The sequence below is a fragment of the Lynx canadensis genome, chromosome A2, assembly GCF_007474595.2.
Source record: "Lynx canadensis isolate LIC74 chromosome A2, mLynCan4.pri.v2, whole genome shotgun sequence".
In the NCBI taxonomy this organism is placed as follows: domain Eukaryota; kingdom Metazoa; phylum Chordata; class Mammalia; order Carnivora; family Felidae; genus Lynx; species Lynx canadensis.
In genome coordinates this window covers 62,778,664-62,794,411 of record NC_044304.2, presented here as the reverse complement: position 1 = coordinate 62,794,411, position 15,748 = coordinate 62,778,664, and the positions used below count along the sequence as shown (strand labels likewise).

The following is a 15,748-nucleotide window of genomic DNA, read 5'->3' as shown; positions in this document are numbered from 1 at the left end:
CAAATTCCTCTCCACGAGGTCCCCAAGACATCCTGCGTTTCCTGCACCTGCCAGGAAGTGACTTTCTTTGCTCATCTGGTGAGGCTGCTGGGAACTCCGTAAGCAAGGTATCGGGCCCACATTTCCGAGGGGCTTTATGGCTCCGTGTTTCATAAAGTCAACCTTAGCTCCTTAAAGCCGGATAGTCATATCTGAGTCTATGCAGGTCAGTCTCAGATAGAACATTCCAGTCAAAGTCTTGGTAAAATAGCCAGTATTTCCAGTGGTGTCCTGTTACGAGGAAAACAGATTTTTATTGAACTTATGCAAACAATTGTAATTGCCATGAAAGAAAGAACACTCCCTGAGACTGTTTGAATTTTAGAGGGTTTAGGTAGAGAGAAAAGTTAAACCGCTTCCATTTACGGTCCAATACACCCAAATAGCCGTAGTTCCTCTGCAATAAGAGGTTAAAAGTGCAAACGTATGTTCAGTTATCAGAGCTTCAGCAACTCCATCCCATGTGGAAAAGACCCAGGTGTCCAATGAGTTCAGTCCCGTTTATCATGCAAAACCTTAAAGTTTCAGGTTACCAAAGACTCCGAAAGCCATCTTAACAGTTACCCATGAAAACTTTGAGACAGACAAAATTAACCATCACCTTAAGTCATCTTTTTGCTAAGAAATTGCAACAGAGATAACACGAGCGTATTTGACTTTAGTAAACCTGGGTAGAATCGAGGTTTCATATTTAATGCCGATAACTCTAAACACAGGTCTATCTTAATTAAACCGGCAAACTTAAATTAGTCACACAAATCTGTTTCACCTGTGTCCACTTAAAAGTCAGTCAGGTTTTCCCCACTGTCAATTTTTACTGGGACGCCAGTGGGGGAATCTGAAGTGGGTGGTCCAAGAGGGTGCTCTTTGCTTCTTGACCTTGAGGGTGGATGGAGCCGGCAGTGGCTGAGGCACTGAGGATGGTTCTGGAACCATCCACACCCCAGGTTGTGCCGCACCCCAGGTCGCACCCCAGGTCGTGCCGGAGCAGGAGCAGGGGGGAAAGGCAGAAGAGGCGAGATGCCACCAAGCAGGTAGAGAAAGAGTGTTCCAGGTTCTTGAACCTTGTCGGCCGGGACAGAGGAGCAGACGCCATGTCCCTCTCACTCTCTTTTCCATCAAGAAGGCAGATGTTTATTCGGCTTCCTGCCTCTCCTCCCGGTCACCAGTTGCTACTGGAATTTTTGGTAGCCCTGTGAGAGCCGGGCTTCAGCCTTGCAGGAGGATTTAAATGCACCATTTAGAAAGCCGTGGCCACCCTCCTCTCCTACCTGCTTCACATCATAGACAGACTGCAGCCTGGGTCAGAACGTCCAGGGGCAGGGACCCGCCCTACATCCGGGTTTTGCAAACTACAGGTTCATGGGCAGGGAATTCAATACAGTAGAAGGGAATCAGCAAGAGGGAAAAAGTGTGTGCACATGGCAGAGATTAAGCACTTAAAAAGAAATGCCACCAAGGGGGCCTGAGTGGCTCAGTCAGTTAAGCGTCTGGCTCTTTTTTTTTTTTTTTTTAATGTCTGCGTTTTTATTTTTGAGAGAGCATGTGAGCAGGGGAGGGGCACAGAGAGAGGGAGAGAGAGAGAATCCCAAGTAGGCTCCGTGCTGTCAGTGCAGAGCTTGATGTGGGGCTCGAACTCACGACCGTGAGATCATGACCTGAGCTGAAATCAAGAGTGGGACGCTTAACCGACTGAGGCCCCCCTGCCAAGAGCCCCAAGACTATTTCTGGAGGAAGCTGGAACAGCAGTTAGGTTAGGGGGGAAGCCCTGGTTTGGTGACTTGGCCTAAGGGGGTCTGTTTGGAACCCTGGCTCTCTTTCTAACATGTGTTGTGTCTGCTCTCGGCATATGGAGGCAGGTGGAGGATGGACACAGGCCTGGCTGGGAGCTGGCAGCTGGGCGGGCCTGGGAGTGGGGAGCTGACAGCTGGGATCAGGGAGCAGGGAGCTGGGAGCCGGGCAGGGCTGGGAGCAGGGAGCTGGGAGCAGGGAGTTGGGCAGGGCTGGGCACGCCCAGAGCCCTCAGGTGGGAGCGTCCTGGCTTGTAAATTTGGGGGCATCTTCTTGGTCTTCATGTTTACCCAGCAAATCCCTGCCCAGTCTCATGACTGTGGTTCCTCCCATTTTGTGCCCATCTCCCTGATTCGGGAGCCCTTGACCTCATCTCTCTGCCCTGAGCCCTGGAGGAGAGAGGGAGGGCCCTCAGGGTCGGGTCGTGAGCAGGAGCTCTGGCCTTGGACTTGCCTGACGTAGCCTGTGTTTGTTTACCTCTGAGACGCTGTGCCAGGTGAGGATGAAAAGGAAGAAACACCGAATACACACAGCCGCCCTCACAGGCAGAGCCCATGGGCACAGGACTCCTGACCCACCTGGAGAGCAGGGGGCATTAACCCGTGTGTGAGGTCGGGTCTCCTCATTGAACACTGCAGTCCCCACACCTCGTTTGTTCTTTTCCCCAGAGGTCCGCGCTAATCCTGCGCCTTTTATGAACACCGACGAGTCCAGCCGTCCTCTGGGTGCTCGGACATGGGCGGAAGGAGACCCAGGACTGGAGAAACCACCCTCGCTGGTGTCGCTGGTGTCGTGGGACAAGGTATTGGTGTCTGGGGAGCTCGGGTTTGCTCCCTGAGCAGCATGCGTGTCTGGTGCAGCCCTGGAAAGCCTCCCAGGTGCGGTAGGAGCCGGCCAGATGTGGTTTCAGCCCTGTGTGCCACGTCCAGGGAGTGGGGTTCACTTGCAGATCTGGAATCCTATCGTGAGAAGCTGGGATGCGTTCCGGAGACAGAAGTGGGGACGGGCTGCACCCCAGGGGGCTCCCAGGGAGCCGAAACCCTATTTGGGGGCCCCGGGGGAGCTCTTTGAAGGCCTCTACTGGTAAGACTAGACTACCTGGACGTCTGAGCAGGTGCATCTGTGTCTGGCTATCAGAACGGCCCACAGCAGTCGGGGTGGAGAGGACGGGACAGACGGTGTCAGTGGCGTGAGGAGGTGGGGAGTGTCCTAGGAGAAGCTGGGGCGCAGCGAGCAGCGTGGGGTGCGGCGGGCCCCGAGAACGAGGCTACCTGTGCCTGATGCAGTCCGGCTAAGAGTGAGCTCTGACTGCTGCCAGCCCAGAGCTCTGCCTTTGTCCTGATGGGAAGGAGCCCCTTCTGCAGAAGCTCCCAGAACCTCCCCGCCCCTTGGCAGAGATTATCCTGCAGCTGTTTCTGGTACTCCCCATGTGGGTCCCCAGAACTCCTCTTTGGGGTTCCCAGTAACCCCCATGGGGTCCCCAGTACTCCTCATAGAGGTCTGCATGCAGTATTCTATACAGGGTCCCCAGTACTCCCCACGTGGTCCCTCGTACTTGTCATGGGGTTTCCAGTATTCCCCAGGAGGTCCCCTGTCCTGTACATAGTACCTCTAAGGGCATTTGTATCTGAAAATTAACCTCTGTCAGCCCATTCTGTTCCTGTTGGGAGCTCTTCCAGGCTCAGCTGCCACTTTGTGAAAGTTCACAGGGATCGTTTCAGGTTAATCCGGAAGGATGTCTGCAACGGGGAACTTGTAATGATCTGAGAGCAGGGTTCGGGAGAAGTTCGTTGGGGTGCGTTCCCAGACACAAGTGGACCCTGGTACCGTGGGTTTGTTGTGGACCTGGTGTGGGTGCCCCACCCACACCTGCTCTGGTGACCTACATGCTCAGCCGGCCCTGGGGGGTGTCCCCAAGGCCTTGGACCTCCTGCCCGTTTCCAGGCTCTCCTTGATCTTGAGCCCACCCACCCCTCCTCCCCCAGCCCCCATGGCCCTGCTCCCTGGATCCCCGGGCAACCCAGCCTCGAGCAATGGCCAAGTGGGGCTGCAGACTGGGGTCCTGGACAGTTTGATGATTAGGCGGTTCTGTGGTGTGGTGTTGTGTGAAGTTGAGACTCCAGACTGAGTTTGTAAAATGTTCTGGTGCAGGGGGAGCCGGGGGAGAACGGATAGGTCTTGCCCACTTCAAGTCGTTACAGAGAGTGTTTCCAGTCGGTGGAGCTGGTCACACCACATTAAAAGTTGTGTGCCATACTGTGACTTGTAGGAAATGCACATCTGGGCATCCGGATGACCTGAATAGATCTCTCATGTGTATGTGGTCTTCGTCCCCAAACCCCAGGACTTTGCAGTGATAGAGGGCGGGAGTGTGTCTTTTGTTACGTTAATGGAGACTTTAGACCCCTCCCCAGGGCTGGGGGGGGGGGTGCGGGTTGATTGCTGGGGCAACCAACCCTGTGATTCCAGGGTTGAAAGTCCAGTCCCCCCACCCCACCCCCAACCTCTGGCTCCATAAAAACCCGAGGGGACGGGGTCCAGAGAACTTCCGGGTTGGTGAGCACGCAGAGATAGGGGGCAACGGGCCCTGGGGAAGTGGTCAAGCCCCATGCCCCCTCCTACACCTTTTCCACTTTTCACCATATCCTTTACTGGTGAACGGGACTATACGAGTCTCCCTGAGTTCTGTGAGCCGCTCTAACCAATTAAAAGAACCAAGAACCGAAGGAGGAGGCCCGTTGGAACCTACGGGTGATAGCCTGGGGCTGTGGCTGGCACCTGAAGTTGCAGGGGTGGGGGGCCTGGCAGACTGAGCCCATCACCCGTGTGTGGGGTCTGACGCCGTCTCTGGTAGAAGGCGTCAGAAGAGAGCTGAATTCTTGCTGGTATCTGAGAATTGCTTGGTGTTGGGGGTGACTTTGGAATTGGGTCTGGGACCCGTCAAAGATCATAGTTCATAGGTTAAATGTTACGTGAAACGTTAATAAGCAAATATAGTTTTCTAGAACAAACACAAATGAGTAATACTGTTTCTTACTCCAAGTGAATGTTAAGGTTGTAAAACCCACTGCTGTAGTTCAGATGGCAGATTGGGGGTGATTTCGGTGAATAGATGTTGAGTTGAGAGTGATGAGACAGGACACACTGGGTGGGTGAGCCGGGTCCTTACTGCGACCTGACTCCTGGGAGACCTGGGGGTCTTTACCGAGTGGGGGAAGGCATATTCCCTCCAGCCTTCATGTCTTCAGGACACAACCCTGAGGGCTGGCTTAGCGCTTTCTGTTTTCAGAGCGTCTTGTTGTCTGGAATAAAATGTGGGTACCCCTGATCAGAATTACGTTTTCGCTATTGCAGAATAAGACATTCGGGGCCCTTAGTAATGCTTGCGCATGGTTAGTACTGTGTCCCACAGCCGCAGGCCCTGTGACTCAGGTGTGGCTGGGTCCTGGGGGTCACAGCAGGAGCGTGGCCGCCAGCCCTCCCAGTGTGGTGCTGGTAGGTGCTGGTACCGTCCTGCTGGCCGGTTATCTGCAGTTCCTTGGCTTTCTCGAGTTTGCCGTTAGCACAACTGTTCCAACAGATTCTGCCCGTCTGCCCACACTGTATTCCTAGTCAGAAAACTCTTCCTGTCCGGGGGAGAGCACAGCCTGTAAGTTACTACTCAGGCCGCACGCTTTGGAGAGAGGAGGTTTCTAGACATTTCAAGCTGTTCAGAGTCAAACAATGTTTAAAGCTGCACTTGCTGAATTATTTTGTGGTCCATGGGCATAATTTGATGGGTGCTGTAAATGTAAAATGCGCACAAATGTAGGTCGAACCTTGTGAATGTTCTTTCACACCTTTGCAGCTACTACGCTCACTTTTCTGAGGCGCTCCTTGGAAACTCTTTCACAGCCTGACGCCCTTCCCTGGAGAGGTGCCCTGTGGTGACTTTGCCCCAGAACAAAGTGCTGCATTTTCACCGTAAGCTTCCCCCCCAAATTCCAGCCTTTATTCAGTTACTCATTACATACCTTTAGCAAGTTTGACTAAGTTTTTGACGAAGTTTCTAGAATACCACTTCCCAAACTTCATTAAATGGGGCTGCATTTTCCTGCGTCCACTCTATTATTCTTTCTGCAGAAGCATCAGCTGCTTACGGAAGACCCACAGGAAAAGAAAAAGTGGGATTCTCCTGAATTCTGTCTCTGTGGGTGTGCTGGAAAGCTGGCACTCCCCAGGTCAGGAGCCAGGGGACCCTCGGCACTCGCTTCCCTTATGGTCCTAACACTGCCGCTGATGCTTGTGGTGTCTGTGGGGCCTGGCCTTTCCCCACCTGGGCCTGTGGGATGCAGGGTACCCTATGGTCCCACTCATTCTGAGCTCTGTCTCTGTTGCAAACGTGAGCATCCTTACTGTATCCCAGAAGGTAACAAACACAGGTTCTGCCTGGGTACTGACTCGGAAACAGGCACATAACCCACATCTACTCTGTGCCCACCGGTTCTGAGAATGAAAACGACAGGGCCCTGCACTCCAGGAACTCCCGCCTAGGAAAGCACAGAGCACGATGTAAATGCTGGGCTGCTGGGCTACGGAAGCCTTGGCCGCATCCCTGGGGCCCAGGGGCCTGGCGGGGAGGGCTGGGCGCCTTCTCAGGGGCTGCGATGCTGCATAGGGTCAGGTCACGGGAGAAGTTAGAAAAGGCTTTATGGGCAAGAAGCAGTGTGATGTTTCAGAGGCCCTGCGGGTAGCTAACCAACGATTGGAGTGTATGTGTGGTGGGCGAGGGGCAGAGGTGGAGGCAGGAAGGGAAACGGGAGGAAGTCGTCACGGGCTGAATTTAGGTTATGGTCCAACTTAGATTTAACAGGAACTGTATAATCCCCAGAATGGATCGTGATTTCCACTGTGTTCACGTAAGGCCTAAGCTCTTCCTCCCTTCCCCCTTTATTATTATTATTATTTTTTTTACCATCAACACCATTTTAAGGTGTGCAGTTAAGTGGCACTTAGAACATTCACGAGGTTGTGCACTGTCGCTGCTCTCTTGTTCCGGGACATTTTCATCATCCCCCAAAGGAAATGCCCCGTGAACATCTCTCCCCAACCCCTCCCCCGGCAACAACTAATCCTCTCTCAGCCTCCATGGACTAGTTCTGGAAATTTTGCATAAATAGGGAGAGTTGGAAAAGAAACCCTTGGCAGTAAGCTTGTGTTGTTACAAACTAGCTCAGCTGAAGGTAGAATTTGTGGGACCTGCAGGCAGGAGGCTAATGGAGGCCCAGGAGCTGGTGGCCGTCCCTGCCCCTGTCCTGTTCCCTCTGGCTGCTCCCAGCTCATGGCACCTTCCAGACTCAGGGAGGGGGGCTGCCTTAGCCTGAGGGGTCGCATCCCCAGGAAAGGGCAGGGCCCGCCCCCGGTCAGCAGGACTGGCAGGTGGCAGTGGGGGTGCAGAGAGGCCGGGTGCTGGGCATCTGTCAGCCTTGGCCTTGGCCCTCGACACCTTGCTGTGATTTCCTCTGGGGAGCTGAGGTCTGGTACTCAGAGCAGGTGGAGAGTGTGCGTGGACAGTTCGGTGAGGGCCTCCCGAGAGGGGAGGAGCTGGGTTATTAATTGGCTGAAACCACTTGTGCTAAACGTGATGTCAAGAATAATTGAAGCTTGGGCACTCAGTGTGAGGATGGTGGCTGCCTTTTATACGTACGCCGAGTGGCGCACTGTCGGGGCCGGGGCTCTGAGTGTGGGCCGGTGAGGTGGCAAGCCCTGGAAAGGTCTGACAGCCATCCCCCCGTCCAGCTCCTCCCTGCCGTTTGGCGCAGGAGTCGTGGGTTTTGTCACAGGAGGCCGCGGCCGCCGGCAGAGCGGAGGCCAGCGACGCATCTTGGCACAGTTGGCCCCAGGTGCCCGGCCGTGCCCACCCAGGCCCCGAGTTTGCCAAGCCCTTGGCATTGCCTTTCCTTCTTTCTCCTGCTTGGTCCTGCTTTGGCTCCCATAGCCCCTCCTGCCCCGTCCTGGCTCCTGGCTCCTACTGGTGTCCCTAATCGAGGCCCCCTCCCCGCCTCCCTGACCACCACCCTAGCGAGGCCGCCACGTCGGAGCCAAGCTCCTGCATGGGCTTCCCGGGGCCACCGACACAAATCACAAACCTGGTGGCCTAATGCAACAGAAGCTTGTTCTGTCTAATCGGTTTTCCAGGGCTGAAATCCACCTGCTGGCAGGGCCACACCCCCGGGGGCTGGGGACAGGGCTGTGCCTTTTCCTGGTACTGGCCAGCATTCTCGCTGGTGTGGACGCACACCCCAGAGAGGAGCCTCTGGCTTGATTTTCAGCAGTCTCAGCCCTGTGGCTACAGGAGGGTCGGGATTCCTTCCAGGTGACAAAGATCTGTAAGCAGCTCCAGCTGGGAGTTTGAATCTCTGAGCCTCTCCTTTCCTCCCCCTCTCATCATCCAGTGCAGTTAGAAGCTGTCAGCCAGTCTCATTATAGACGGTCTGCAACTTACGATGGCTCATCTTGGGATTTTCCACTTTACCATGGTATGGAAACAATACGTGTTCCATAGAAACTGTACTTGGAATTTTCCCATGCTGGTGACACTCGCTAGGACCTGAGCGTCTCCCAGGCAGCCACGTGGTCACAAGAGTCAGCAACCGAGGCCCTGACCACCCTTCTGCTCCCACACAGCCGCTCGGCTTCTCACCTTCAGGTCCGCATTCAACCAGTTACATGAGACATTCCACAGCTTATTATAAAACAGGCTTTGTGAGAAGAGCGTTTTACCCACCTGTAGGCTTGTGTAGGTGTTCCGAGCACGTTTAAGGTGGGCCAGGCTCAGCCGTCATGTCTGGGACGGTGGGTGTGTTGAATGCATTTTCCACTTAACGGTCTTTTTAACTTATGATGGCTTCATCTGGATGCAACCCCCTCGTACGTCAAGGGAGATCTGTGCTGGTCAATTTGACAAAAATGTCCTATGGTGCCCACCTCTTGTAGGGATTCCACAGGGGCAGACAGTGGCACCACCCTGCCCACTCGTGTCTCTAGAGTCCATCCAATGTCTGGATCTAGAGTCAAGTCAGAAGATGTCCCTTGGGATTCTTGCCTCCCATGGCCTTTTTCAATATGGTAGCCAGGCTAACACTTCCATACCATTGGTCAGATTATGCCACACTGGTGCCCAAACCTGCATCTCATTCAGAATGACATGCAAATTCCCATCCAACCTCCCTGCCTCCCACGTCACCCCCTGCTCTCCTGGCGCCCGCCATGCAGCCATGGCCAGCTGGCCCCCCAGGTCCCCAAGAACGTGGGCTCCGCAGGAACAGGGGACTAGCCTGCTTTGTTCTCTGCCGGTTCTCTACAGCCCAGCACGGCAGGGGCCAACCGCTAGTCTGTGAATGGAATAGTGTTACTTTCCCTAATTTACCGAGTTTTTGTAAGCAGCTCTCAAATGATTGTTATCTTCCCCCTCGCAGAACATTCTGGAAACAACTGGTGAAGCGCCATTAAGTGTGGTCAGCGGGAGAACAGGGGCTGCTTCAGATCCAGGCGACAGTGCCAACAGGTATGTCAGGGAGCCCTGGCTGAGCTCTGTTCTTCTGTACACGCACGGGGCCTTCCGAGGACCCACCCAGGCTGGGGTGACGTAGGGGGTGCCGCCCAGGGTGCGGGAGACCGCGGACAGCACGCAGAACACGAACCGTGATGGAGGAAAGAGGGCCTCTTCTTGCCAGTTGAGAGAAATAGATCAGGTGCCATGACCAACCTCCCCCAGCACGGTGGGAGCCATCCACGGGGGCACCATGAAGACTGGGAACACCTCGGGCCTTGCCAGGGTCAAGGGCACTAGACCCTGTAGTGGGTGCGAAACACGCACACTTTAAAGCAGTAGCATTAGATGGGCCTTGAGCACGTGATGTGAAGCGGAATGAGCCAGTAACAGAGGGATAGATGTTGTGGGCGTCCACTTGCACGAGGTCCCTAGGGCAGTCAGGTTCATAGAGATGGAAGATAGGGGAGGTGGGGGAGACCCAGGCCAGGGTTGGACCCGGCAGCCGTCAGGGTGGCAGTGAGGCCCACGGGACCTGAAACTCCCTGAGCATTCCCGCAATGAGTATTTCTCCCTTCCCATGAGGGCACGGGTGCGGTCCTCAGAGCTTTCACACATGGACAGTAAACGTGAGTTACATGGGTTGGGCTGAAGTCCAGACAGGAGGCAGTGGAATATCACGTGGGCCAGGACCTTGCCCAGAAGGCCAGGTGAGCTGGGAGCCGCTGTTTCCTGCCCAGGGTTGAGAGCACAAGAGCCAGAAGCAACCTTCACCTGCCCGAAGAGAAGGTGCCCAGCCCTGTACCTGATGGGGGATGGCTCTGAGTGCCCTGGGCCTGAGCAGGGGATGGCGTCTGAATTCCCTGTACCTGAGGGGGGAATAGCATCTCAGTTCCCTATACTTGAGGGGGGGTGGCTCTGAGTGCCCTGTGCCTTTGGGGGGAATGGCGTCTGTGTCCTCTGTACCTGAGGGGGGCACAGTTCTGAGTGCCTTGTACCTGAGAGAGGACAGAGTCTGAGTTCTTTGTACCTGAGTGGGGGATGGCTTCTGTGTTCCCTGTACCTGAGGGGGGACTGCATCTGAATGCCCTGGGCGTGAAGGGGGGTAGAGTGCTGAGTGCCCTGGGCCTGAGGCAGGGGATGGCTCTCGGTGTCCTGTACCTGAGGTGAGGCAGTTCTGAGTGCCCTGGGCCTGAGGGAAGATAGCCCTGAGTGCCCTGTACCTGAGAGGCCTGGGCACAGTTCCCCTGTGTGGCTCACCGGACCAGGTATATGGGGTTGTGACAGGGAACGTGATGGGGCCCCTCTAAGAGGGCCTCATCCTTGCTGGCTGTGGGTCACGGCCCTCGCATCCCTTTCCCGGAACCTGTGAATGGGCCAAACGCAGTGGGCAGTCGTCCTACACGGGAGTAGCCACTGTGACCTCACAGTGAATGCCGCGGAGGCCTTGTTCTGCCTCAGGGCAGCCCATTTCCCCTGGACAGCAGAGCCCCTGTAGACAGTGACCTGCCTTCCGGGTCAGCCATCTGAAGCGGGGTCCCATCTGGGCACAGATTTTAGTCTGTGGCCTTAAATATGCTCCTCGTCAGTGAAACTCATCCCCGGAACACTGGTTCGGCCTCTACTTGCAGGGCACCCCGGTGTCACCCGGACCACCAAGCAGCAGGTGCGGGTCACAGAGGGGCCCCCCGGGAGAGCCGGGGAGAAAGTCGTGTTCAGATGGGCCCCATGAGCAAGGAAGCATGGCCGTCCTCACTGTCCCTTTTCCCTTTGTGTCCAGAAACAACCGGGAACCTCCCGTTACAATCTCCAGCTCCTGGAGCAGCCGTGGCCCGCGCCCCTGTCGCCAACAGATGTGTGTGGCTGGGAAAGTGAGCAGTGCCTTCTGTGGTCTTCCCCAGGTGGGTGTGTGCCCGACACGGCCGACTGTCTCCAGAAACCTGCTGGTGGGGTCAGGAGGCCCTGGGGCCTTTGGGCGAGCCGTGTGTCCAACTTCTGGGCCTTCAGACCCCGCTCAGGCGGTTGGAAAGCACAACCCGACTGGATCCTCAATAAGGAAAATGTACAGCGCGTTTTTGCTGTCGGCCAGAGCGCCATCGCTCAGCTGTCCACTTTGATCATCTCTGACCCTGCAAATTGGTAGTAGCTCAGCCGGGGAGCAGCGTGGACTCGGGGTGATACAGGCTCCCCAGGCTCCTGGTGGAACGTGCTGGTGGGTGTCCCGGGCGCTCTCTTGGCCGGGGTGCTGGCAAGCGTGAATCCTGTCCCCCTCCACGTGTGCGGCGCACGGGGCCGGCCTGCGCCAGCCAAGCCGAGTCAGGGAGCCCTCAGCCTCACCGGGGCGCTCTATTCGCCGGCTGTCTGACGCGGCAGAAACCCGGAAACCGGTCCTGACTCCAGACTAGGCCACGTCATCACCCCTCTCTCCTTAACCTCTTAAATCCCAGTGCACCCGCCCCGTGGTGGGCTCCTGCAGCATGATGGTGGGGACCCCCTCCTGCACCATGGGACGGCAGCGCTCTGCAGAGGACATGGCCCCGGACCTGCTTCCAGGGACTGACGTCACGTCGGCCGCTGTCACGATGGGGGCCCCGGTCGGGGCGCGTGCATCCGCTCAAACCAGCGCCCCGATTTCACATTCTCCCACCTTGCCCAGAAGGTAGGGGAAGGGTGGCGCGGAGGCCACCGATTCGGGAGCCACACCCAGCGAGCCGGCGACTCACTGTCTTCCTGTCCACCTAGCGGTGATTGTAGTTGTGGCCAGCGCCTTGAGCCTCAGCGCCCTGGACCACGCAGGTGGCCACCGTTGTTCCCACTGCCCCGCCCCCCCCCCCCCCCCAGCACTTCTCACCAGGTCGGTGATTCGGTGCTGCTGGCCCCGGGACCCTACTTTAGGAACCAGTGAAAGTCAGCCCTGCCCTCGGGTCCCGTAGCGCTTGCTTCTGGGCGGGCTGCTCCCCTCCTGTCTCTGTCCCTCCTGGTCGACCATCATGCTCTCTGAAGCCGTCCTTCCTGTCCCCCCACAGCTCCCTCGGCCACGATGGCTCGGTGTCCTGGCCTCGTCCCAAGCAGCTCTGTCCCCTCGCTCAGTGTCTCCCTGGGGCCATCTCCGTGCAAGGTCCTGCCGACGCAGTCGATCCCGCCGTTCGTTGCTTCCCAGAAGCTGACACTTGGGCCCCTCCGAGTCTGGGGTTTCGGGTCCAGGTGGCTTCCGATGAGAGTCTGTGTCTGCTCCTGGATTTCGGGGACGGCTGTGGGGTTCAAGTGAGGATCCGCGATGTGTCCGAGGGAACGGCGGTCACCGCCTTCCACCAGTTTGGGAAAGGTGGGTGGTCCGGCGTCCGTTTAGAGCACGGGCAGTGGGTGCAGACTCGGTGACACCCCACGGGTAGCCCTGGCCACACTGGTCCAGAGGAGACCCCGCTCCTCCCGGGGCTCCTGCACCCTCCGTGTCCTGGTAACACAGGCTCGGGGGCTGCACCGAGCCCGCCCCCGAGCACTTTCCCTCACTGTGTCCTGCCGGCCCCACTGCTACCCTTCCCCACGTAGGGGAGGCGGGACAGGGGTCTGTCCGGCTCGCACACCTGGGGAGCCACGTGACCCTCCCCAGGGAAAGCTCTGAGCCACCGTGTGAACTGCTGACACTGTCCTTCAGGTGGGTGCACACACGCATGATGCTGAACGCTTCATCATTCGTACTAAAGTGTCGAACACCTTGCATGTAGGCAAAGTGACAAAAAACCTCTTTCTCTGGACACCGTGGCACTGGGACCGTGCTGCCCGGAGAAGGACCGAGTCCCCAGCGCTGGTGTGGGGGGCAGGGTGGGTGGGAATTCTGACCTTTTCCCGCTCGCCAGCAGCGTGCAACTTCCTGCTTTCTGTTTATCTTTTAAAATTATCTTTTGAACTTGGGACATCCTCATAGTTCAAGCCCCCACCTTACAGAGGTATGTGTGGTGATGGGTGTCCCCCCTCAGGGACCCCTGCTCTCTATTCCTTAGGCCTCTGGTGCCCATACATGACCCTCTCTCCTCCTGAACACAGATGAGTGCGGCACTCGGAGCCCTGCTCTCCGCTGGCACACACGCCTGGCCACGTCTTAGAGCTCCTCCCACGTCCCCACAGGACGGGCTTCCCTGCCCTGCCACGTGCAGGGTGCACATTAATGTGCCTGAGTCTATTTAACCATGCTTTTTATCTGTACACATCGAGAGTTCTTCTAATCTTTCAATATCACAGACAACACCGCGGTGACTAATCACGTGTGTGCCATTTTGCCACTTCAAAGAAAAGAGGAATTATTGCCTCAAATGCTAAGTGCGTTTGTAATTGTTTTTTTTTTTTTTTTACTTATTTTTTGAGAGAGAGTAAGCAGGGGGAGGGGCAGAGAGAGGGGGGACAGGGGATCCAAAGCAGGCTGAGCTGACAGGCTGAGAGCAGCGAGCCCGATGTGAGGCTCGAACTCACAAACGGTGAGACCGTGACCTGAGCCAGAGTCAGATGCTCAACTGACTGAGCCGCCCAAGCGCCCCAGGTGCATTTGTAACTTGACGGTTGTTACTAAACTGCCTGCAACAAGGGTTGGCTGGTTTCTAGTCCCCAGAGCAGCTCTCACTAGTTATTAGGTCTGACCGTGAGAAAGGGCCAGCGTCTGCCGTATTGTACCCAGAATAGCACTTTTGCGGCTCAACTCCCCGTGGTATTCGTATGAGCACTTTCGGTAATTATGAAGATTAGCCCTTTGTAGGTGATATAAGCTGTAATAGTTCTTTTTCTCAGTGTGCCGTTTGTGTTCAGGCTTTGCTTAGAGTTGTTTTTGCTTTTCATGCAGAAATTTTAATTTCTATCAAGTATACTCTATCTTTTCTTTTATGGTCTCTGAGTTTTAGCTCATAGAGAGGACACCCATCAGGTGTTATCTTCAGGTTGGTTGTCGTCGGGTGTGGAGAAGTTGCTGGTATTCGCTATTAACGTTGTTCTATCGCTCTGAGTGGCCACAAATCCTTAACCGTGAAGCGTATTCTTCAGTGTTTGTCAGTCACGTAAACATTATTTACAAGTAGTGATATGCCAACCCCGTACCCCCGGCCTGACACCTGTCCTTCCCTGTCCTACTTAATCACCTTGGCTGGGACTTCCTGAACAGGGGGCCTGAAGGGAGAGGATGGCGGCATCTTTGTCGCGAGATGCTTTTAGTGTCGTTTGTTAAACTGGGTGTCAGACTTGGGACCGATGTAACTTATCAAATGTTAAGGAAATTTTCATCTTTGCTCTTTTATCAAGGACTTTAAAATTTTTTTAATTTCAAATTCCAGCTAGGAATTGAATACCCGTGTTATGTTAGTTTCAGGTGTACAATATAGTGATTCAGCACATCCATGCATTGCCCAAGTGCCCTCCTTCATCCCCAAAACCTCTTTCCCCCGCCCTCCTCCCTTCTGGTGACCATCAGTGTGTTCTCTGTGGTTAAGAGTCTGTTTCTTGATTTGCCTCTCTCTCTTTTCCTTTGTTCATTCGTTTTGTTTCCTGAATTCTACATATAAGTGAAACCATATTTGTCTTTCTCTGACTGGCTTATTTGGCTTAGCATAATACTGTCTAGTTCCAGCCACATCATTGCAAATGGCAAGATTTCATTTTGTTTTATGGCTGAATAATATCTGATTGTATATATGTACCACATCTGTTCATTCACCTGCCGATGGATGCTTGGGCTGTTTCTGTAGTTTGGCTGTTGTGAAAATGCTGCAGTAAGCATAGGCGTGTGTGTATCCCTTTGGATTAGTATTCTTGTATTCTTTGGGCAAACACCTAGTAGTGCAAATGTTCCATCATAGTGTAGTTCTATTTATAATTTTTTGAGGAAGCTCCATACCGTTTTCCACAGTGGCTGCACCAGTTTGCGTTCCCACCAACAGTGGAAGAGGGTTCCTATCAAGGACTTTTTTTTAATGTCAAGAGCCATGGGGCACCTGGCTGTCTCATTTGGTGGAGAATGTGACTCTTGATCATGGGGTCGTGAGTTCAAGCCTCATTTTGGGCTTAGAGCCTACTAAAAAAAAATGAAATAAAATCAAGAGTCATCCAACTTGTGAAACCCTTTTCAATATCTGTGGAGCTGATCTTATGATTTCTTTCCTGCCTCTTTAGAGCTGTAAATATTAACCAACATCTTTCTATTTTTTATTTTTTTTAACGTTTATTTATTTTTGACACAGAGAGAGAGAGAGAGCATGAGCAGGGGAGGGGCAGAGAGAGAGAGGGAGACACAGAACCCAAAGCAGGTTCGCGGCTCCGAGCTGTCAGCACAGAGCCTGACACACAAGCTGTGAGATCATGACCTAGCCAAAGTCGGACGCTCAACCGACTGGGCCCCCCAGGTGCCCC

The 15,748-nt window shown here is 54.9% G+C and overlaps 1 protein-coding gene across 1 annotated transcript in view; it reads left to right on the top strand.

Annotated features, from left to right (window-relative positions):
• The window catches only part of PKD1L1 (polycystin 1 like 1, transient receptor potential channel interacting), a 117,708-nt gene that overhangs the window by 16,356 nt on the left and 85,604 nt on the right, over positions 1-15,748 (top strand). The window contains 5 exon segments of the mRNA XM_030307634.1: positions 2,499-2,632; positions 9,288-9,376; positions 11,142-11,262; positions 11,809-12,020; positions 12,388-12,686. Of these exon segments, the coding sequence (XP_030163494.1) occupies positions 2,499-2,632; positions 9,288-9,376; positions 11,142-11,262; positions 11,809-12,020; positions 12,388-12,686 (855 nt within the window).